We start from the raw sequence: 24,902 nt of genomic DNA on the forward strand, positions 1-24,902 counted from the left end.
TTTTCACGAGTACATATCATCTGGCAGGATGACTGCATTTCATGGGCACAAACATTGCCCTTTACTTGGTGATTGGCTTCTTCATTCTATGTCAGAAAACCAATGCATGTAGGACCTTCGCAAGACCCTTCTTTTAGCCCAAGACTTAGGCTTACTCAGAAATTCCAGCTGTTACCCTCTTAGAAGATAGTTTATTTGGGGATGACGCTAAACTCGCAAGCTTTTTGGGCTTTTCCGTCCCCCAAGGGAGTTAATTCTTGCTGGAAGATTGTAGATTTCCATCCCCCAAGAGAGAGAGAATTGCTGCCAGAAGACTGTAGGCGAGTTCCTTTTTCTTCAGTTCTTCAGGAATGCTCAGCAAACAGGTGGATGAGTCTTAGAGGAATGTTTGTATCTATAGAACAATTTGTAGACCTGGTCCCGATAACTCACTGAATCAAGCAGCAACTGCTGTGGTAGAAATCTGAAGCAGGTTGTTAGAAGGGAAGTTTCTGCTAGTTCAGAACCCCGACCTCGGCTTTTATTCAGATGCATCAGACGTGGGCTGGGGAGTTCTCCTTGGAAACAAGGTTGTCTTCAGGATGTGGTCAGAGGATCAGAAATCTTCATATAAATGTAAAAGGATTCAAATCTATTCACCTGGGTTTACAAGCCTTTGCATCAGATTTGTCCGGGAGGATAGTGGCAGTCCACTTGGACAATATTGACAACAGTGCTGTTGTACTTTAGCAAATTGGGAGGGGGGGTTAATTTGTTTTCCCCACTGCGAAGTGGCAAGAGATCTCCTCTGGGTGCAAAGGAATCAAACAAGTATAATGACGAGGTTTGTCCAGGGCAGACTGAAAGTCTTGGCAATAACAGGCTTTGGGTGGTGGACAGATCCACTCATGGTGAGCTTCAGTATTATGCAGCATCAATTTGAAGGAATCGGGCGAGAAAGAGTTTCCATTACAGGTAGTCCCTGGTTATCAGCGGACTTGATTAATGGCGATCCGGGTTTATGACGCTTGTCTAGTGCCATAAAATTGGTGATTTATGACACCATACATTGTTTCAGTTATCAGTGCTTAAGTGCCAATTATAAAGTTATGGCACCATAACATACATAAGGGCTTAAAATATGCGTATAAAATGTATAAATAATCAGTATATACTCATTTCAAATGATTATTAACTATAGTAAACAAAGGAAAAAAAAAGCTTCCGACCTACTTTTGTTTAAGATTGTTTAGTCAACGCTACCGAGTAACAAAAGATTGCCAAACAACCACTTTTAACTAGCTCATAGTATAGCAATCATCCATTTTTATTATCTCTTCAACCCTTGAAACTACTGAACAGTATAATAACCATTCATTTCTGTTCTTTCATCAATCTTTACCTAATGGAGATACCGACAGCTATAATGAAACATAATGACCGACAGAAAAATTCTAGTGATTGTTATTAATAGGGCTTAGTTTTTCCAGACCTCTAAGTCTCAAGTAGAATCTTCTTGGGCTGGTGAATTCTAGTGAATATTTGCTAGCTTTGATGAGAGCAGTCTTTGATGTGATTAAAGTAATTTTCTATTTTATTATATTTAATTTACAAATGTTTGTTTTTCCATTAAATGTATCGCATGACTGAAGTTTTTCAATTTACAGCATCATTTTACCAAAAGAATAAAAATAATACACTCTTCTTTGTTAGTCATGAATGAAGAGTTATCAGCTGACAAAATACAAGTGGTGGCCAATATTTTGTTTACGTTCGGGAACTGTTGATTGCACTTAGGAGCGTAATAATAAAAGATTCTCCGATAATAAAAAAAAAACCATTTATATTTATTGTTCTTATTATACATAAATAAAAGTTTGTCAGGTTCTGTGGAAAGAAATGCTACAGTGGATCCCGTATTCGCGTTCTCTGGCTTCTCGGACTCGCCCATTCGTGGATTTTTCTTTGGAACTTATCTAAAAATTATTTGTGGAAGGACTTGCCCATACGTGGGATTCTGTGTGGAACATATCTAAAATTATTTGCGGTCCCCCTACTATTTACAGATGCATATTTTTTTGTACAGAAATATTCTGTATTTTCATGTTATTTACTGTATATTATGTATACATATGAAATCATACGGCATTTACTTTTGATTAATGTTGATTATAGATGATGATGATATTATAGCCGTGCAGCCTGATGAATGACTATTAAGATAGACTGCACAGCAAAGTAGAGGAGATACAGATCCTTTGAGGGCGCCTTGTCACTTTCTTCAGGAGGCACCACCATCTTGAGGTAATTGTACATTTGTACAAACAAGTCAAGATAGGGCTTCACTATAACATTTATAGTGTTGATGAAAGTTGTGGCCCTTTCTTTATTTCTATTCCATGCCTTGACTGTTGTCTGTACCTCCCTGACATCCCTGATAAAATTGTAGAGACCACGGAATTTCTCAAAAACCTGGTCCGTTGATGGGATAGCATTACTAAAGTGGGAAGAGAGTTCTTTTCCAAGAATGGCCTCCCCAAGTATTTTGCCGTGCTCACATTCGATCTCAATGCAGGCGACTGCACTTTCAGTCACGCAGTATTTGGCTGCTACTTCTCCATGACTTCTGCCCTCTCTTAACATGACTATCACATCTGTTTTCTCATCAGCACTCATTAACTCTTAAGGGCCTCTGACGCTTAGGCTCTTTGCCAGAAGCCTTAGGAGAAGCAGAACGTTTAGAGGACATCTTAAAGAATAAATCTTAGTCCGTAATAGTGAATACCACGCAGGCAAAAAACACACAAACGAGAGACCATTGAACTTACGTATGTACATATTGGGTCAATTGGGTACGCATTGTGCAGACTACATTTTATGAAATGTTTTAAGATGAACATAAAGTGTTTTAGGATAATACTAAAAGTATGCAGACCATATCTAAAATACGTTAAGACAACAGGAATATAGCAGGGCACATGCGTTTCTGTCTGCAGCATGCAGTATGTACATATTTTTTATGCATGTGTACTAAGTATACTTTTGTGATGAAATACATTTTTATGATGAAAAAAAAAAATGTATTAATTTTCAAATATTACAGTTCTATAATACTTTAATGAAAAAATAGCAAAATTTCAGTAACAAAATTGGGTTTTCTTAAAAGATGCTTCACCCAAGCCAACTTTCCACAAATAAACAAATCTTATGATGCTGTGATGCTTTCTTAGAGCAGTACGCAAGTGAAATGATATTCAACATGCTATTGGCTGTTGTCTGCGTAGCAGCCAGTCCAGGAGCAGCATTCAGTTTTGTTGCTCATTGGCTGTACACTTGGCATTGATTGGTTGAAACCCAACCCCCATCTCACGAAGATTGATTTGTTGGTACATCACACATCTCCTTCATCAGCCTCACTGCGTAGAAAGTTACTGACACGCAAACATAACCGTGAAGGTGTTTTGTACGTATCAGCAAAGATCTGTGTGCATCATGCCGAAAATGGCCCCAAAAAGGCCCCTGTCCCTTCTAAGGCTGCTGCAAAGAAGCTAAAAGAAAGAACACCGTAATGAAGCTCAAAGAGAAGGTGAAACTTCTCGATATGTTGAAGGAGGGTAAAACTTACGCCGCGGTCAGCCACCATTTCAAAGTGACGAGAGCACAGTGAGATACATAAAGAAAAAAGAAAGTGAAATAAGAAAGTGTTAGCATGACATACTATGGTACAGCAAAGGCTGTGTCCACTGTGAAAGACAAAACAATCATGAAAGTGGAATCTGCACTCACGTTCTGGATCAAGGACTGCAGGATCATATGCGAAAAAGCATGACAGTTCTACCAGCAGCTATCAACTGCTACTGCTTCACAAGGTGGTGAGGAAGAGGAAGCCAATGCCAAAGATGTAGAGGCACTGGAAGGTGATGAAGAAGGGACATTGGAATTCTTGGGCTTTGAAGAACCAGCTCCTGAAGAGGAAGAGGAAGAAGAAGAGCCACAACCGGGACAGTCCTCAGCTCCCCAAGGATTTCAGGCAAGCAAAGGATGGTTCCATCAGTTCCAGAGAAGGTTCCACCTAAAGTCTGTTTCCCTACATGGGGAAGCTGCATCTGCAGACAGAGGTGGCTGCAAAATATCCAGAGGCCTTCATGAAAATAATCCATGAGAAAGGATACCACCCAGAAGAGGTGTTCAATATGGATGAAACTGGCCTGTTCTGGAAGAAGATGCTGTCCTGCACGTACTTTATGAAGGATGAAGCTAAAGCCTCCGGATTCAAGGCACCAAAGGACAGGGTGACCCTCCTCATGTGGAGAATGCGGCTGGCTTTATGCTGAAACCAGGCCTCATTTACAAGGTTGCAAATCCCAGGGCACACAAGAACAAGAACAAGGCGTTACTGCCTGTCTTCTGGATACATAATCCCAAGTCCTTACGGAGTGCTGGTTCCACCAAGTTAGGCAATACCTGGCTGATTTGGACATGAACTTCAAGGTCTTACTCATAATGGACAATGCTGGTGGCCACCCTCTCAATCTCTATTACAAGGGAGTCCAGCTCAAGTTCCTCCTTTCCAAGTTAGGCAATACCTGGCTGATTTGGACATGAACTTCAAGGTCTTACTCATAATGGACAATGCTGGTGGCCACCCTCTCAATCTCTATTACAAGGGAGTCCAGCTCAAGTTCCTCCTTTCCAATGCCACCTCTCTCCTCCAGCCTATGGATCAGGGCATCATCCACATCCATGCCTTCAAGGCACTCTACACTGGGAACTCCCTCCAGCACCTGGTTGATGTAATGGAACGTGACAGTGAATTTACGCTGATAGGTTATTGGCGTCACGATTGCCACGTGTGTCTGTCATTGACCAGGCGCTGAAGGACATGAAGGAGACCCTGAATGCCTACTGGAGTAAGTTGTGGCCAGACTTGTGTCCATAATTATAGGGGCTTTTCTCCTCACGATATCCAGCATTCGGCCATTAATAAGGTGGTCTAGTTTGCAAAAATTCTTGGTGGTGAAGGCTTTGATGATATCACCGAGGAAGAAATCGGCACCCTCATTGATGCCCACTCTGACCCCTTGACAGACCAGGACTTGGAAGAGCTGACGAAGTCTGTTAGCAAGGAAGAAGGCACTCCAGGTTCAGGAGAGGAACAGAGGAGGAGGGCCTGACATTGGAATGTGTCTCAAGTTAAAAAAGTTATAAATGACTTCCATGAGTTTGTTGCAACATGGGATGGGATCCTTACATGGAACACTCCTTGAAGTTTTCTAATATTCTTGATACTTATTTCTCATTTATACAATGAGTTTAACTTTAAAACAATACTTTCATCATTCTCTTGTGCTTTTTGCTGTTTTTGAACTTATTTAACTAGAAGATAGGATCAAGTTAGGCAATTGTAATTTGGTTTCTCTCGCTCCCTGATTGTACGCTGCTGCCAGCACCCGTTGCGAACGAAATTTTAAAATATTTTAAGAATATTATTGTATTAGTATTAACCCTTAAACGCCGAAGGGGGTATAATAAAAATCGTCTCCTGTATGCCGAGGGGGTCTTGGAGTGAGCGCCGAAGCGGAAAAAATATTTTTTTCAAAAAATCACAGCGCGCTTAGTTTTCAAGATTAAGAGTTCATTTTTGGCTCCTTTTTTTGTCATTGCCTGAAGTTTAGGATACAACCATCAGAAATGAAAAAGAAATATCATTATCATATATAAATAATGCGATATATGATAACGCAAAAACAAAATTTCATATATAATTGTATTCAAATTGCGGTGTGAGCAAAACCGTTAAAGCTAATGAGTTAATTTTTTGTTGTTGTATTGTACACTAAATTGCGATCATTTTGGTATATAACACATTGTAAAACAATCAAAGCAACAGAGACAAAATATTATCACAAAATGATGCATGAATTTGTAACGCATGGACGTAAAAAATGTTTTTGTCAAAAATTCACCATAAATCTAAATATTGTTATAGAGACTTCCAATTTTGTTTCAAAATGAAGATAAATGATTGAATATTACTATACTGTAAGAGTTTAGTTTACAATTGCAGTTTTCGACCATTTCGGACGAGTTAAATTTGACCTAATGTCGATTTTTTAAAATATTTTTTTATATGCAAATATTTCAAAAACAAGAAAAGCTACAACTTTCAATTATTTTTTGTTGTATTCTACATAAAATTGCACACATTTTCATATATTAAACTGTATGAAACTCCTAATATGAAACAGAGCAAATATTCCGAGAAGGCGACGTATGCATTTCGGAGATTTGCGGCGGAGAATCCGTGCGCGTAGGGAGGGAAAGTATTTTTAAGAATTCACCATAAATCTAAATATTGTGCTAGAGACTTCGAATTTGTTTCAAAATGAAGATAAATGACCGAATATTACAAGACTGTAAGAGTTTTAGCTTACAATTGCGTTTTTCGACCATTTCAGTAGAGTCAAAGTTGACCGAACGTGGTTTTTTTTCTGTGTATCGTGATTTATATGCAAATATTTCGAAAATGAGAAAAGCTACAACCTTCAATTAATTATTTGTTGTATTCTACATGAAATTGCGCACATTTTCATATATAAAACTTTATGTAACGGCTAATTTAAAATGGTGTAAACATTACGACAATCGCACATGATTGTTTCGGTAGAGTTACCGCGCGGACTTATGGCAAATGTTTTTTTTTTTTTTTTTTCATAAAATTCACCATAAATCGAAATATTGTGCTAGAAACTTCCAATTTGCTGCAAAATGAAGGTAAATGATTGAATATTACAAGAATATAAGAGTTTTAGCTTTCAATTGCGTTTTTCGACCATTTTGGTAGAGTCAAAGTTGACCGAAGGTTGAAATTTTCGCACTTATCGTTATTTATATGAAAATATTTCAAAACTGATAAAAGCTACAACCATGGGTTGTTTTTAGTTGTATTGTGCATGAAATTGCGCACATTTCCATAGATAAAACCTTATGTAACGGCTAATTTAAAATGGTGCAAACATTACGACAATCGCATGTACGATTTTTTCGGAAGAGTTACCGCGCGGACGTAAGGAACATTTTTTTTCATAAATTCACCATAAATCGAAATATTGTGCTAGAGACTTCCAATTTGTTGCAAAATGAAGGTAAATGATTGAATATTACTAAAATATAAGAGTTTTAGCTTACAATTGCATTTTTCGACCACTTAGGTAGAGTCAAAGTTGACCGAAGGTTGAAATTTTGGCCCTTATCGTTATTTATATGAAAATATTTCAAAACTGATAAAAGCTACAATCATGAATAGTTTTTTGTTGTATTCTACATGAAATTGTGCACATTTTCATATATAATACTCCATGTAACGGATAATTTAAAATGATGCAAAAATTGTGTCAATGTGACGAAATAATTTCTGAGATGTGTCACTGATACTTTTTAGTGTGATAAGAAAGAAATTCGCGCTTGCGTGCCTGCGTAACAATTGTAAACAAAACAACACCTTGATCCGTGAACTCCCAGCATCCCCCAAGGTGCGCGATTCAAAAGTTTTCGGCTGGTAGGCCTACAAGTATTTTTCCGCGAATTTTAAAAAAAACTTTTCTATGTCGACGTAAAATACGTCCAATCGTCACCCGACAGACAAGTTATCTCGACATAAAGTATGTCCAATGGGCATTTAAGGGTTAATAGCTAATCCTATTGTAAAATCTGATTATCGTATCTTTGCATACTCTTTCCATTATATTTTTATACAATATTTATTTAGTAATGTATTTTCCTTATTTAATAACATGAAACTTAAAAATATGGGGTGGCATTTTGGGGGTTGGAACGGATTAATGGCATCTGAAGTATTTTCAATGGGAAAAATTGATTTGATGTGCATGGAAATTGGGCTACGAGCTCGCCACAGAGTGAGTTAAACTTGTAGATCACGGTACCTCTCTATTTAAACAGAACTCATATATAGTTGACCCATGATGTTCACTAAATGCACTTTTTGTGATAAAAATATTTAAAAACTTAGAAGTATAAGCATTTTAAGAGGGTTTGTTTGTATTTGAACTATCAAAATAGGCAGTTCTAAGCATTTTAGAAGGTTTTAAGTATTTGCAGTTTTTAGCTATTTGGGGTGTGTCTGGTACATATCTCCTGCAAAAATGGGTGAGTATACTGTACTTACATGTGCTGTATTAGTATAGATTACATTTGAAGTATTAATTTTTTATTCATTTACATATGGAACAAGGGAGTTTAAAAACCATTTGCCAAATGAAGAGATGGCGCAGTGTCTTCCTTTAATAACCACTTATTGTTAGTTAGTGCCTCAGTGGCATGGTCGGCTTGTTGTTGGCCTGCTACCTCAGTGGCTGCGAGTTCGATTCTCAGGCATTCCATTTAGACGTCAGAGATGTGTATTTCTGGTGATAGAATTCACTCTCGACGTGGTCCGGAAGTTACGTAAAGCCATTGGTCCCATTGCTGAATAACCACTGGTTTCACACAACATGAAATACCATACAAACAAACAAAACTTATTGATAGTGTTTTAAAAATTCAGCAGCCATGACTTCATATCATCTATTGATCCCAGGGTTTGACATGAACAGAACATATCACTGAATTTTCAGGAATGTCTGAATCTGCATGACGACATGTATCTCAGTACAGTTTTCCCCTTTGAAATCTAAAATACTTTATCCTAAAGTTGTTTGTTCTTAAACTTGGAGTTTGAAAAACCATATACTATGCATTTATTTGGCATGGCTATAAAAAGTTACTTGATGTATCTTGATTTCAGTACTTGCATACTTGTGGAAGCAAGGAAATGTGTTTATAAGGTCCAGACTGTCATGGTTTATGACCTGTGAACCATGACTCATGGCCCACTCTATGCAGTCGACAGTCGACCTGGGTGATTTGTCAATAACCTTTAAGAGCCAGGCTAAAAAAATCCAAATGCAGCACCCCAGGCCAGGTAAACTTTGAGGGCAGCCAATTTAAGAAAAAAATGCATCAATGGAAAGAGGAAGATATGCAAATGCGCAAAGTGTAGAAAAAAAATTTCCTACCTTCAACGAGAAGTTCAAAATGATTATGTATTTACAATCCCTTGTGGGTCCTCCTTCTGATAAATGAATCTCTTTTATTTTGTAAAATTATAATTACAGCTCGTACAATATCAAAACAGCTTAGAATTAAAATCGGTAACAAATTCTTAGTATATTTGTTGTAAAATATTACGTAAATGTACTGAGATCGAAAACTCTTATTGGATTATACCTGTCTTTTCTAATAATTCTTGGCACTTTTCTTTGCAAAATTACAACTATAACTGATAATATCATAAAGATAAGAACTAAAACTAACAGTAACCCCTGAGTATATTTATGAGCAAATATATAATAGGACATCATGAGAGAGAGAGAGAGAGAGAGGAGAGAGGGTGGGGGGGGGGGGGGGGGGGGGGGGGGGGGGGAGGGGGCAGTACTTGCTCCTTTGAAGTCAAGATCACAACTTGCTCATGAGCCACCTGCTTCTTGATTTTAGCCAGTCTGAAAGTTGCCATTAGTGAATTTATAGGCTTTAGAAGTAATGGAAACTCTTTCCCACCCGATTCCTTCAAGTCGATAGCTCAGTGTTGATGCTCATATGAGGGTCTCCGTCCATTAAGGGCTAATCCTGTCTGGCCTACCCATCTTAGTTGATCTTGGTTAAAGCCATCTCTATGTTACATCATCATTATCTCATACATGTGGAACTTCATAGTTTTCCTTATGATATAACTTGTTGACTGTTAATGTTTGTCTTACAGCTTTATTTTTAAGTTTAGACATTTTTTATAGTTTCATTGTCATGCCAAGGTATATGTCAGCCTAGTGATACAGATCTTGAAAGGCCTATGCATAATCTTACCAATGCATTTTCTGTCTATTTTATTTTTATATCTTATTGAGGCTGCCTATTGTAGTCACCCTAAATTCCAACTCAAGAGAACCTTTGTTCCTAAATCTTGAAAGTTCATTAACTCTGTATTTTTGTAATCTTATTCATCCCTGTGTGCATATGTCCTCAGCATTTTTGTTTATCCTAAATTTATTTTGAGTCCCATCTCACTAGGTATACTATAATGCACTCTGTTGAGCTTATTTGTAATCTTATGGCATATTGTTACTATTAAAACTATATCTCATACTTATTCCAAGTCTTATTTTTTTATCATTACTCCTGTCTCAGCCTTTTCTCCATCTTTTGACCACTTGTCTTTTTTTTTTTCATTAAAAGATTTATGAGAAGAGCAAACAGGAAAGGTGAACATTGCCTTGTAGCACTCCACTATTTACTGCATATTTATATGACAAAATACCATTATATTGACTTGCATCTACTTCATTCCTGGTTAATTTAAGTTAGCTTTATATGTATCACTGGAATGTCTTAGTGATGTAAGACCTCCAGTAATATTGGCAGGTGGTTATGGTCATGTGCTTGTTTGTAATTAACAGAAACAATCGGAGGATTTTTAAATTTTAGACGCTACTGCGCAGTAAGTTGATGCAACTCTTCTACTTGATTCATTCAACTCTTGCCTTTTCTAGAACCATTTTTTTTTTATCTCTAAGCACTCTTATCAATTCCTGTCTCCAACCTATCAAGATTAAGCATACAAAATATTTTTATTACAACCCATGTAATTGCAGTCACTATATTGGTACCACATTGTCAGATTGGGTATGACTACCAATTCCCTGTCGTTAGGTTTTGTTTTCTCATTCTATATCTTGCAAAACATTTTTATTAGTATATGAGGTGTTACTTAAGTGTCACCTAAAATCATCTCCACAGTGTTTGCATCACAAATTGGTGTTTTCCATCTTAAGTTATTTTTGATTTCATTCATAAGTACACCCCAGTCATCACCAGCTTTCTGGTAATCAGTCGGGTTATCTCCCCATATCTTTACCATGACGTCACTAAAGTGTTCAGTGCAGTGTTGTCATTTTCTACCAATATTATATCTGACTCATCCTTCTTTGTGACTGTGTCCCATTTTTCTATTTAGCAATTGTTATTTTAATCAATCTGAGTTGGTAATATTCAGGCTAATATGTTTGTAGAAAAATATTCCCATCTCATTAGTTTTAGAGTAAGGGAAAGCCTCATTTCCTTTTAATTTCACATATATTTGCTTAACCCTTTAATGCCAATTGGATGTATTAAATGTTGACGAAAATTGTCTGTTGGGTGCTGAACCGATGTATAAAACTTCAACGAAAAAATTTTTTTTTTTTAAATTTGAGGAAAAATAGTTATAGGCCCACTAGGCGAAAACTTGAATCACGCGCCTTGGGGGATGCTGAAAGTTCGCGGATCCAGCTGTTGTTTTGTTTACAATCGTTACCCAGTCGCGCAAGCGCGAATTTCTTTCTTCTCGCACTAAAAAGCATCAGCGACACATCTCAGAAATGATTTTGTCACTGACATAATTTTTGCACCATTTTATATTAGCTGTTACATAGAGTTTATATATGAAAATGTGTGCAATTTCATGTAGAATACAAAAAAAAAAACAACAACTCATGGTTGTAGCTTTTATCAGTTTTGAAATATTTAAATATAAGTAACGATAAGTGCCAAAATTTCAACCTTTGGTCAACTTTGACTCTACCAAAATGGTCGAAAAACTCAATTGTAAGCTAAAACCCTTATATATTAGTAATATTCAATAATTTAACTTCATTTTACAACAAATTGGAAGTCTCTAGCACAATATTTCGATTTATGGTGAATTTATGAAAAAAAACTTTTTCCGTTATGTCCGCGCGGTAACTATTCCGAAAAAATCATAAATTTTTTCGTCCGATTGTCGTAATGTTTGCACCATTTTAAATTAGCCATTACATAAAGTTTTATATATGGAAATGTGCACAATTTCATGTAGAATACAACTAAAAATAACCCATGGTTGTAACTTTTATCAGTTTTGAAATATTTTCATATAAATAACGATAAGTACTAAAATTTCAACCTTCGGTCAACTTTAACTCGACCGAAATGGTTGCAAACCGCAATTGTAAGCTAAAACTCTTACATTCTGGTAATACTCAATCATTTACCTTCATTTTGCAACAAATTGTAAGTTTCTAGCACAATATTTTGATTTATGGTGAATTTTAGAAAAAAACTTTCCTACGTCCGTGCGGTAACTGCCGAAAAAATCTGAAATTTTTTCGTCCGATAGTCGTAATTTTTGCACAGTTTTAAATTAGTCGTTAAAGAAAGTTTTATAGTATATGGAAATGTGCGCAATTTCATGTAGAATACAACATAAAAACAACCCATGGTTGTAGCTTTTATCAGTTTTGAAATATTTTCATATACGTAATGATGTGCCAAAATATCAACCTTCGGTCAACTTTGACTCGACCGAAATGGTCGAAAAACGCAATTGTAAGCTAAAACTCTTACATTTTAGTCATATTCAATCATTTACCACCTTTATTTTGCAACAAATTGGAAGTCTCTAGCACAATATTTCGATTTATGGTGAATTTATGAAAAAAAAAAAATTTCCGCACATCCGCGCGGTAACTTCCGAAAAAAATAAAGATTTTTTTTGTCCAATTGTCGTAATGTTTGTTCCATTTTAAATTAGCCGTTACATAAAGTTTTATATATGAAAATGTGTGCAATATCATGTAGAATACAACTAAAAACAACGCATGGTTGTAGCTTTTATCAGTTTTGAAATATTTTCATAAATAACGATAAATAGAAAAAATTCGTACTTCAGTCAACTTTAACTCGACCAAAATGGTAAAAAACTACAATTGTAAGCTACAACACTTACAGTCTAGTAATATTCAATCAATTACCTTCATTTTGCAACAAATTGGAAGTCTCTAGCACAATATTTCAATTTATGGTGAATTTTTGAAAACGGCTTTTTTTTTTACGTCCGCGCGTTACGAATTCATGCTTTATATTGTGATAATATTTTCTCTATGTTGCTTTGATTGTTTTACAATTTTTTATATACCAAAATCATCGCAATTTAGTGTACAATACAATGAAAAAATAATTAACTCATTAGCTTTAACCGTTTTGCTCACAGTGAGATTTATATGAAATTATATATGAAATGTTTTTTTCGTGCTGTCATATATTCCAATATTTATATATGATAATGATATTTTTTTTCATTTCTGATGGTTGCATACTAAACTTCAGGCAATGACAAAAAAAGGAGCCAAAAATTAACTTAATCTTGAAAATTAAGTGTGCTGTGAATTTTGAAAAAATCATTTTTTCCGCTTCTGCGTTCACTCACGAACGCTGCCGGCATACGGGTGACACTCTCAGAAATACCGGCTTGTCGTTTAAGGGTTAATAAGGGACCTTAGAAATGAAGTATGGGAAAAATCTTGCTGGTCAGGTTTGGATAACACAGGCAAAAATAAAAAGCATATTATAGGTAATTTTTCAGCATGCAATTCTGTAATGTAGAGGAGAGAGTTTGGATTTGTTGATTTACCCTTAGATGTGTTTTTGCAGTAATAGTAGAGTCTTTTTTTTTTTTTTTTTTTTTTTTTTTGTTTTTTTTAGATTAAAACTTGTGAATGGGCAGTGAGACCTATTGAAAAGGCTAAAGGCATACCATTTGAGTGCTAACATGTTTTGAGTTTGACCTTGAAAACAGTTTGTTTAATGTGTTAGGCTTGTTGTATGTTAGGCTGTTTTTCTTGTTTTATGTTAGGCTTTTTTTGAAATGTTATTTTCCGTTTGCTGAAAATAACTACATAGTAAATGTTAGAGTAAAATGTGCTTTTTAGTTACATTTGAAAACTCTCTCTCTCTCTCTCTCTCTCTCTCTCTCTCTCTCTCTCGTCTCTCTCTCTCACTCTGTTGTCTCTCTCATCTCTCTCTCTATCTCTCTCTCTTCTTCCTCTCTCTCTCTCTCTCTTTTTCAGGTGTAAAACTATTTTTGGAGTTATCATTTTTCATGATATGAATAGTGTTTCCCCAACTTGAGAAATGCAATCTGTAGCAATTAAATTTTATTTCATTTCAGGTTATCAAAGAACCATTAGAAAACATGAACCAACCAGGAGGCCACATGCTTGATGCTCAAGAATTGAGATATATATTTGGCAATTTACCTCCTATTCATGAAGTCCACAGAAGGATGCGCAACGATTTACTACACCTTGCTCACAATTGGACTAATGATGCCAGCATAGGTGAAATTATATTAAAATATGTAAGTTCAAATTCCCTTCACTCAATTGTTTGTTTTAAGACATAAATTTATTGAAATAGGTCAGTATTGCTGTAAGAACTGTTGTAAGGATTTGATGATGTTGTTACCCAAAGAATCATAGTCTAGACTTCCAAACTATTGTAATTGTTTGAAATCTGCAGGTTATTTTTATGATAGTTTTTTTTTTATTATTGATTTTCATGTCATTGTTTTTATTTTTTCTAAATTGATAGGCTAATGTGGAAGGTATATCAGTATGTATTGAAATATTTGAATCACAAAAAAATTTTAAACATTTAAGCTTGAATCTGGCTGTGACTCAATATCACATGACCTTAACATATTTAACTCTTGGCTTCCAGATAGCAGCTGTAAAACATATGCACATCTTTTACCAGCATGGAATGTGGGAATCACTCATGAACCTTCATATTCTTGTTTTCATTAAATTAGAATTATTTGAGATGCCTCTTACCTGCTGTTAAATTTAGCTTATACCTTTAAGCTTTTAAAAGCGATTGGCATTCAAAAGAAAAAATGAATAACGCTTGTCTGACCCAGATGGACCGTCTGTAATCATTGAGTCCTACCCCTCAAATTTGGTGAAGATGCTGGTCCTCAGTGACAGTATGGCTGCTATGTTTTGGATTTGTATAATTGAAGAGGTAAACCCAGAGAAGCTGGGATTTTTCAGTTGGCTCTACCTCATTCTGAAGTACTACCTTCTTAACAAGGCTCTTTGTCAGGGCCCCTTGTGGAAGGATTCAAAACTGTGTACCTGTTGCCTGAAGATAGATTTGTAGAGAGGAATTCATTGCAGCAATTGAGAGATGGGTACTCACACATCCTAATTCATTTGCTTTCTAGGAAATGTCTACAGTTTGTATGGTAGGGTTGATTTGTCACTGTATCAGAGCCTCTGCAATGTCTGTTAACAACCTTACAGGTTTTCACCAGAACTTTTTTTTTCTGTTTGGGCTCATCATTTGGGCCTGTTTCTCTGTTATAAACTCAAGAACATTTCTTACTAGAAGTGTGCAAAAGTGAGTTGCTGAAGTTCTCATTGAGCAACTTACTGACCATGTAATTAAGAATATTTTTATGAACTTTGTATTTTGTAGCATATAAGATAGTAGATTCACATCAACCATGCATTTGATGTCTAGGCCCATCCCTTACGACACTCCTGATTGGCTGTTGATAAGCCAATCAGGTTAGAATCTGTCAAATCTCTAATATATCAAGATTGGCAAACAGATTGCTCTTCAGTACCAATATCAAACAAGCTGAAAAATATAAGATCTCAGGTGTACCCATGGGTTTCATTGTCTGAAAAAGCAAGATCTAAAGAAGTAATCCTAGCAAGACTGCATAGGTCATACTATATTTTCTCTTGGTCATCCAATGACAACTCCAAATTCTGACCCAATGAAATGTAATGGATACCAAGTTCCCATGACTGTCCAGTACTTACTTATTGAATGCCCAAATTGGATTCAACAAAGACGCATTTATTTTCGAGATCCAACAATGTCTGGAATTTTTGTTGAAGGCAAAGGTTTCTCACTTAACAGAATCATCTTCCTAAGCAAAGTCAGTGTTTTGAATTTTTTTTTGGGGGGGGGGGGGGGTTTAATTCCTGGGAACCAGCCCGAGAAGAGCCCTTGTCAGTCTTAGAGGTCTGGTTAAACTAATCTTTTATCCTATCCTATCCTATTCTAAGACAAAAGATAAATGCAAGTTAATTTGGTTTACTTTTACAAATGGTAATGAAGTTAAAAAGATTAGACAGATTACAAAAGTGATGTGAATGGGTAGTACATAGATTTTTAGTTAAAATTTTTGATGTGAAACTGTGGGTTCAACAAGTGTTAAAACTGAAAAAATCATTAACAAATGCTCTCTTGATGGGCGGGGGTAAGACAGTGAATGTTTCGGCTGTCATTCTACTTGTCAGGGAATAAGTTCTCTGAAATTTGGGTTTTTCTTGGTTAATGAATTGGATCATCTGGAATTTGGTCTATATTTAGCAATATGGATTCTTCTCAACCTCCCATATCAAAATCTGTTAGATTTTGTAGGAAAAGTGGTTATAAGACCAGATTTAGTTAATTGAAGCATGTACACATGAAATATGCATTGATTGTCAAGGAGTGAGTTGTGATTCAGACAACTGTTGTGTTCATTGCAAGGATTGGTGTTTGGAAGAGAAGAAGATGAAAAATGGCTGAATTAGAGGAGAAGGATAGGATAGACTTAAGAGTGGTCCTACATAGAGAGTTAGATTGTTGTCGCATAAAAACAATTGTTAGAGCGTTCCCCCTGCGAATAGCTCGGACCTGCGATTAGTTAGAATTCCCCTCTAAAAGTGCTCATATCTGCCTATCCTGAAAGTTCAAATGCTGTATACTTAAAGTATCATCCTACATCAAATATACCATTGAATAGATATTAATACAGTAGTACCTCGAGATACGAAATTAATCCGTTCCGAGGCGGCCTTCGTATAATGAGTTTTTCGTATCTTGGAACACATTTTACATGTAAAATGGCTAATCCGTTCCAAGCCCTCCAAAAACACCCCATTAAATTTCATAATAAAGCTAAATTGACCTATAAACAATGAAATACTACAACAATTTGGACCATTCAATACCTAAATTAAGAATAAAAATCCAAACCTGTAAATAAAGTGTATAATTAGTGTACAAGAAATATTATTACTGTAACGTAAAATGTCGAAGCTTACCTTTCGAGTGAGGCTATCTCCGAAAGTGGCGGCAGAGGAGGAGGAGGAGGACAAACGGCAGATAACGTACGTACGTACGTACACTTAACTTTACGAAAACACATAAAAAATTTAAGGAAAACTATAAAAATAAAATTTTTTGGTACGAAAAACATTAACAAAAACTGTAACACTTTAACTTACAAAAAAATCTAAAAAAACTTACGTAAAATTTTTTTATTTTTTTTTATAGTTTAACTTTTTTTTTACTTTTACGTAGGTTTTTTTTTTTTTTTTTTCTTCTTATTTTTACAGAATTTCAACTTCATCACCACTTTCAACGTTCTGTTTTTTCATCACTTGGTTCTTCCTTTTTGCTTTCAACTTTCTATTTTTTATCACCTGGTTCTTCCTTTTTGCTTACTCCTGCTAATGCTGAAGGCCTCTTTAAAAAATAACTATCCAAAGAAGATTGCTTCTGCCTGCTTTTGACAATGTTCCTGAAACGACTCGGGCAAACGTCATCGAACTGCGCAAGCATACGACCTGTGTGAGCCTTTTCGGGGTGTCTTTTTCTATGAACGATTGCACTTTATGAAAAGCGGCTAAGAGCTCCTTAATTTCTGCCGTTGTCATAGGCTCCTCCTCTTCATTGCCGCTGCTGGAGAACTCCTCTTGAATTGCATGGCCTCCAACTCCTTCAGGTCATCCGTCGTAAGCTCCTCTTGGTGCTCCTCGAGAAGGTCGTTGATGTCGTCCTCGTCGACGACCAGCCCCATGGACTTGACGAGTGCAACGATCTCGTCAAGATCTGGTTCCAAAACAGTTTCGGGATCATCAACTGTTTCGGACTCAGCAGCACCAGCTTCGCCCACGTCGAATCCCTCGAAGTCTCGGTCGGATACGGCATCAGGCCAGAGTTTCCTCCACGAGGAATTCAAGGTTCCCCTCGAAACCTCCTGCCATGCTTGGTCGATGAGTCGGATGCATATGACGATGTCAAAATGCTCCTTCCAAAATTGACGCAAGGTGAGGTTTGTGGTATGGGTGATGTCAAAACATCTTTTGAAAAGATGTTTTGTGTACAGCTTCTTAAAGTTTGCTATCACTTGCTGGTCCATGGGCTGGAGGAGAGGGGTGGTGTTGGGCGGAAGAAAAAGAATCTTAACGAAGGAATACTCTGCTAGGATATCTTCCTTGAGGCCAGGAGGGTGGGGAGGGGCATTGTCCAACACCAGCAGACATTTCGGGGGGAGGCGCTTCTCTTGCAAAAAAAACTTCACAGTCGGGCCGAAACACAGATTTACCCACTCCGTGAACAAAAGCCTCGTTACCCAGGCTTTTGCATTAGCCCTCCACATCACTGGAAGCTTCTCCTTCAACACTTTGTGGGCCTTGAAGGCTCGAGGAGTCTCGGAGTGATACACCAGTAGGGGCTTCACCTTGCAATCCCCACTGGCGTTCGAACAAAGTGCGAGTGTAAGCCTGTCTTTCATAGGCTTATGCCCGGGTAGCTTCTTCTCTTCCTCCGTGATGTACGTCGTACGAGGCATTTTTTTCCAAAAAAGGCCAGTCTCATCACAGTTGAAAACCTGCTGAGAACTGTAGCCTTACTTGGTCATAATCTCGGTCGAAAGTCTTCTTAAATGCTTCGGCCGCTTTCGTGTCCGAGCTGGCAGCCTCCCCATGACACACCCCCGAATGGATGCCAGTCCGTTTACGGAATTTCTCGAACCAGCCATGCGAAGCCTTGAACTCTTGGGTTTGTGTTGAAGTCCCTTCCCCTCCGTCGTCTTCCGCCTGCGCAATCAAATCGCCGAAAATAGCACTGGCCTTGTGAGCGATTGCCGTCTCCGTTACTGTATTGCCAGCGATTTCTTTGTCTTTTATCCAGAGGAGCAGCCGTTCCATCTCGTCGTGCACATGGCTCCTCTTGCTGGACAAAATAGTGATGCCCTTCGATGGTGTAGTTGCTTTGATGGCATCCTTCTGTTTAAGGATGGTGCCTATTGTCGACGGATTATGGCCGATATTCCTTTGCGATCACACAATCGCATACCAGCTTCGTACTTCTTTATGATCTCCATCTTTGTCTCCAGAGACAGCATGCGCTTCTTTCCGTGAATTTCAACTTTCTTGGGACCCATGACTACGTTAATTTACGTAAAGTTACACAAATACGTAATAATACAGTCTTCGCACAACACGATAATATGTACTGCATCGAAATCACTAACGAATTTACGTTACTAAACGAAATCGTTGGAGCGAACGAATGCCGAATGCGTACGGTAAAGTTTCGGGTGCGAAGTGGCCGAGCTAAGGCACGCAACACGTACGTTATAGAAGATGCATGATGGAAGGGATGCTGTCCAATCAGAGAGAAGGATCTCATGGCTTGGCTAGCATCAGGAATCAATGGGAGAGCAGGAGGATGGTGGCGAGTCTACGATAACTAAGATGGCGGCGTGCGGCGCGAGTTTCAAAATTGTTATCGGGCGAATCTCGGACTTTCAGAAACCATTCGTATCTTGAAAACTTTTCGTATGTAGAGCAGTAAAATTTTTCGTCTTTGCTTTCGTAACTTGGATTTTTCGTAAGTTGAGCCTTTCATATCTCGAGGTACTACTGTATAATTTCAAAGTCATCTTAAACTTTTTACCATTATAAATATATACACAGTCAGAGAGAGAGAGAGAGAGAGAGAGAGAGAGAGAGAGAGAGAGAGAGAGAGAGAGAGAGAGAGAAAGCTAGCTTTCACCACCCTCAAGAGTGAAATTATTTATGAATTATTTGGGAATAGTAATGAGAGAGAGAGAATAACTCCTTATGATATCAAAAGATTGAAATGAACGTCAATAGGCAGCACTACTCTCCCTCCCATAAATACATATATCTTTTCCAGAGAAGTGAGAAAGAGAGGCCTGAACAAGTATCTATTTGCCAATTCTTTGGCAGAGAGAGAGAGAGAGAGAAACTATTATAATTGCCTATCTTGAAAGTTCAAATACCAAATGTATACCTTAAGTAACATCCTATCTCAAATTTACCTTAAATTATTATCATATTACTGTATTAGTTTTTGAGATTATATTAATATAATTTCAGTCATCTTAAACATTAGTACCCTTAAAAATATATATGTTCATATACAGTGGGCCCCCCGTATTCGCGTTCTCTGGGTTCACGGATTTGCGGATTTCTCTGTGGACCATATCTACCCATTATTTGTGGGGATTTCGCCTATTCGTGGGGTTCTCAACAATAAATAATCAGTAATTGGTGTATTTTTTTATGTTATTTTTATGCCTAAATAATTTTTTTATACAAAAATGATTTGCTAATTTTAAAATTTTAATACTACAGCAGTGCCTCAGGTTACGAAATTAATCCGTTCCAAAGCGGCCTTTGTAACCTTATTTTTTCGTTTCTAGAACTACGTTTTACATATAAATTGCCGAATTCATTCCAAGTCCTACAAAAACACCACATTAAATTTTATAATAAAGCTAAATTGACCAGTAAACAATGAAATACAACAATTTGGACCATTTAATACCTAACATAACCTTTATTGTAGTACGTACCTGTAAATAAAGTGTATTAGTGTACAGGGTACAAGAAATACTGTACAGTAACCTCCCCGTTAACACGAGTTCTGTTAACACGATTTCGATCTTACACGAGTTCAAAATCATACAGAAAAATTCTGCTAACACGTAATATTCGATGTTACACGATTTGAATTTTCCGCTGAGAGCAAGAGCGCGGGAGGTGTGGCGAGAGTCTGACTCACCCCACCTTTCCCGCGCTCTCTCTCTCTTGCCTGCTGGCTCAGTGTGAAGCCAGCCCTCGCAGTGAGAAGAGCCAATATATTCTAGCATTGGTTAACATAATAGTGCGTACTTTACTACAGGTAGTCGTCTACTTACGACGGCATTAGGTTCTGGCAGAGCTGTCGTAAATTGTCTTTCAGCATATTGAGTAAATTGAATCATGTTTGTGCTGTCTTTTTATCCTTTTTACCATATTCAAACACATGCGTGTACATGTACGTATTTGTTCGTTTGCATTTTCATTGACAACTTACTAGCCTACATATACATTTTATATCATCCCAAAAATGTGCATGTATAGTACCTATTATTACGTTTAGCATATGAAATCTTATCATGCTCGAACTCCTTGATTAATACTTACTTTTATTACTGTATTTAACATTTTTATTGCAGGCATTCAGACCATCTGTCTGGTCTGTTTACATTTTCTTATCCGCCATTTGCATTGACAATCGGCTACACGTATTATATACATACTTTTATTTATTTATAGGTTTGAATTAAATGCATAATTTGTTATTATATTGATTTATTTGCAAAACAGAAATACAAAATGAATTACTAAAATACGAATCTTACCATTTTTGAACAAAATTTTACTTCTGAAAATATAAATCAAAACATCGTCTGCTGTTTTCTCTAGCGACTGTTTGTACTGTTGCCAACACGTCTATGTACGTACGTAGTAATACACAAAGTTTTATTTAACAGTATGTAAATTATTTTTTCTTTATAAATTTCAGGCAAACTACAGTAATGCATAGATAGAATTGATTTACAGTACAGAAAAAACATGAACATACAGAAAAAATAAAAATTATGAAACATTTGAAATTTGAAAAAAAAAGAAAAAAAAAAAATTAATTGTCTGCTGGTGGATGGCTGGGGATTGTCTGGGTCATCCGATTCCGTGGTAGTACTGCTGGTAGTGGGGACAGGGGTAGACTGAGATGTTGGTTTAAACATAAACATGCTTAGTTTTGTTTGAATGGTCCGTTTTTTCTTCTCTTCATAAATTTCTCGGAGATGAGCGCGCTGACGGTAGCGGGAAAAACTATCGTATGCGCGCTCGACGTATTTTAGCCAAATATAAAATTAAATATTATTGTATATTATTATATTGTAGCTGTCGTAAAGTCGGTCTGTCATAAGTTGCATAGTTCGTAAGTAGACGACTACCTGTATATAAAAATATATAAATAAAGTGTTTTTTTTCTGGCAAAATCCCAAAATAGATTAAGTTTCCCATTGCCCTGGAACGTTAACCCCCTTATTTCCATTATTTCTTATGGAGAAATACTTCCCTGTTAACACGAATATGGCTAACACGACATCTCCAGGAACGTAACCCTTGTGTTAACGGGGAGGTTACTGTACGTTCATATGTGGAAGTTGACCTTTCGAGTGAGGCGATGTCCGAAAATGGTGACAGAGGAGGAGGACAAATTGCAGAAAACATGAACACTCAACTTTACGAAAGACATTCAAAAATGGCAGAACACAAAACAGTGGTCCCTCATATTCGCGGGGGATGCGCACCAGACCCCCGTGAATAGTTAGAACCCGCGAATAGTTGGAACCCCTATAAAAATGCTAAAAACAGGCTATTTTGTTAGTTAAAACTCAAGAAAAACTCACTAAAAATGTTTATAGTATTTGGTTTTTTTAATAGTTTTATCACAAAAAGTGCATTTTATGATGAAATTGATAAAAAATAAAAACAGGAATTTGTGGATATTTCTCATAGAAAAATACTGCGAACATGCGAATTTTCCGTGAATAATGTGCAGAAATGTTCCCGAGAGAAATCCGCGAACCCAGAGAATGCGAATACAAGGGGTCCGCTGTAACACTAAACTTTACGAAACACATTAACAAATGGCAGAAAACTTTAATACTACTTGATTATCTCTATCTTTGTCTTCATAGAAATCATCCTCTTCTTTCTGTGAACTTCAGCAACATTCTTGGGACCCATGGCTAATAACATAAGTAATTAACCCTTTAACGCCGATTGGACGTATGGTACGTCGATATAAAAAAGTTTTTTTTTTAAATTCGCGGAAAAATAGTTATAGGCCGACTAAGCGAAAACTTTTAAATCACGCGACTTGGGGGATGCTGGGAGCTCACAGATCAAGGCGTTGTTTTGTTTACAATCATTATGCAGGCGCGCAAGTGCGAATTTCTTATCGCACTAAAAAGTATCAGCGACACATCTCAGAAATTATTTTGTCACCTTGACATAACTTTTGCAACATTTTAAATTAGCCGTTACATGGAGTATTATATATGAAAATATGCGCAATTCATGTAGAATACAACTAAAAACAACTCATGGTTGTGGCTTTTATCAGAGTCGAAATATTTTCATATAAATAACGATAAGTGCCAAAATTTCAACCTTCGGTCAACTTTGACTCGACCGAATTGGTTGAAAAACGCAATTGTAAGCTAAAACTATTACATTCTAGTAATATTCAATCATTTACCTTTATTTTTCAACAAATTGGAAGTCTCTAACACAATATTTCGATTTATGGTGAATTTATGAAATAAAATTTTTCCTTACATCTGCGCGGTAACTCTTCCGAAAAAATCATAAATTTTTTCGTCCGCTTGTCGTAATGTTTGCACCATTTTAAATTAGCTGTGACATAAAATTTTATGTATGAGAATGTGCGCAATTTCATGTAGAATACAACCAAAAAACAACTTATGGTTGTAGCTTTTATCAGTTTTGAAATATTTTCATATAAATAATGATAAATAGAAAAAATTCGTACTTCGGTCAACTTTAACTCGACCGAAATGGTCAAAAACTGCAATTGTAAGCTACAACACTTACAGTCTAGTAATATTCAATCAATTACCTTCATTTTGCAACAAACGAGAAGTCTCTATCACAATATTTCGATTTATTTTGAATTTTTGAAGAGTTTTTTTTAAGTCCGCTCGTTACGAATTCATGCATCATTTTGTGATAATATTTTCTCTGTGTTGCCTTGATCGTTTTACAATGTGTTATATACTAAAATTACCGCAATTTAGTGTACAATACAACGAAAAAAAATTAATTCGTTAGCTTTAACCGTTTTGCTCACAGGGCAATTTGAATACAATTATATATGAAATTTTTTTTTCGTACCATCATATATTCCATTATTTATATATGATAATGATATTTTTTTCATTTCTGATGGTTGCATACTAAACTTCATGCAATGACAAAAAAAGGAACCAAAAATGAACTCTTAATCTTGAAAACTAAGCGCACTGTGATTTAAAAAAAAAAACATTTTTTCCGCTTCGGCGCTCACTCCCAGACCTCGCCGGCATACGGGAGACGATTTTTATTATACCCCTTCAGCGTTAAAGGGTCAAGTTCACACACAGCAGGATAAATTAACTTACAGTACAACAAAAGTGAAATCACTAACACGAATTTACGTTACCAAACAAGATTTATGTGAACAAACGAATTCCAGGTGTTTACGATAATGCTGCCACAAAAAATGGTCAAGGAATGATTTTACATAGAGGCATGATGGGACAGATGCTGACCAATAGGAGAGCAGGATCTTACGGCGGCGACTAGCATCAGGAACCAATGTGAGAGCTGGAGGATGATGGCGAGTCTACTGAGTTGGTGGTGTGCGAATTTTAAAATTGTTCTCGGCCGCCCTGGCGAATCTCGGACTTTTACCCTTTCGCAACCTGAATTATTTTCATACACAGAAGCAAAAAAAATCTTCTTTGCTTTCATAACCTGAATTCTTCTTACGTAGGGACTTTTGTATGTAGAGGTTCCACTGTATTGATCAATATTGTATTAGTAAGTTTAATAAGATTAAATACTATCACATAATGACAATAATATGTAATTCTCTCTCTTATAGAGATGTATGTTTTTTGTATGGTAAATAAATGATTTAATAATTTTCAAATAATATTAATGTAAAGGGCAATTAATTCATTTAAGAAAATACTACAGTGAATTAGTAAGATTTTAGTTTATAAATTTAAAAAATTATGTAAGAATGAAGGATATCCCAGTCTTCACACATCTTTCTTTCAAACTCCAGGTCCAAGC

General features: G+C 36.5%; 1 protein-coding gene across 1 annotated transcript in view; it reads left to right on the top strand.

Annotated features, from left to right (window-relative positions):
• LOC135205457 (protein ECT2-like) overlaps nucleotides 1-24,902 on the top strand; it is a gene marked incomplete in the record, with an annotated part of 325,317 nt that overhangs the window by 190,492 nt on the left and 109,923 nt on the right. The window contains 1 exon segment of the mRNA XM_064236064.1: nucleotides 14,054-14,242. Within this exon segment, the coding sequence (XP_064092134.1) occupies nucleotides 14,054-14,242 (189 nt within the window).

Source organism: Macrobrachium nipponense, chromosome 11, assembly GCF_015104395.2.
Source record: "Macrobrachium nipponense isolate FS-2020 chromosome 11, ASM1510439v2, whole genome shotgun sequence".
Classification (NCBI taxonomy): domain Eukaryota; kingdom Metazoa; phylum Arthropoda; class Malacostraca; order Decapoda; family Palaemonidae; genus Macrobrachium; species Macrobrachium nipponense.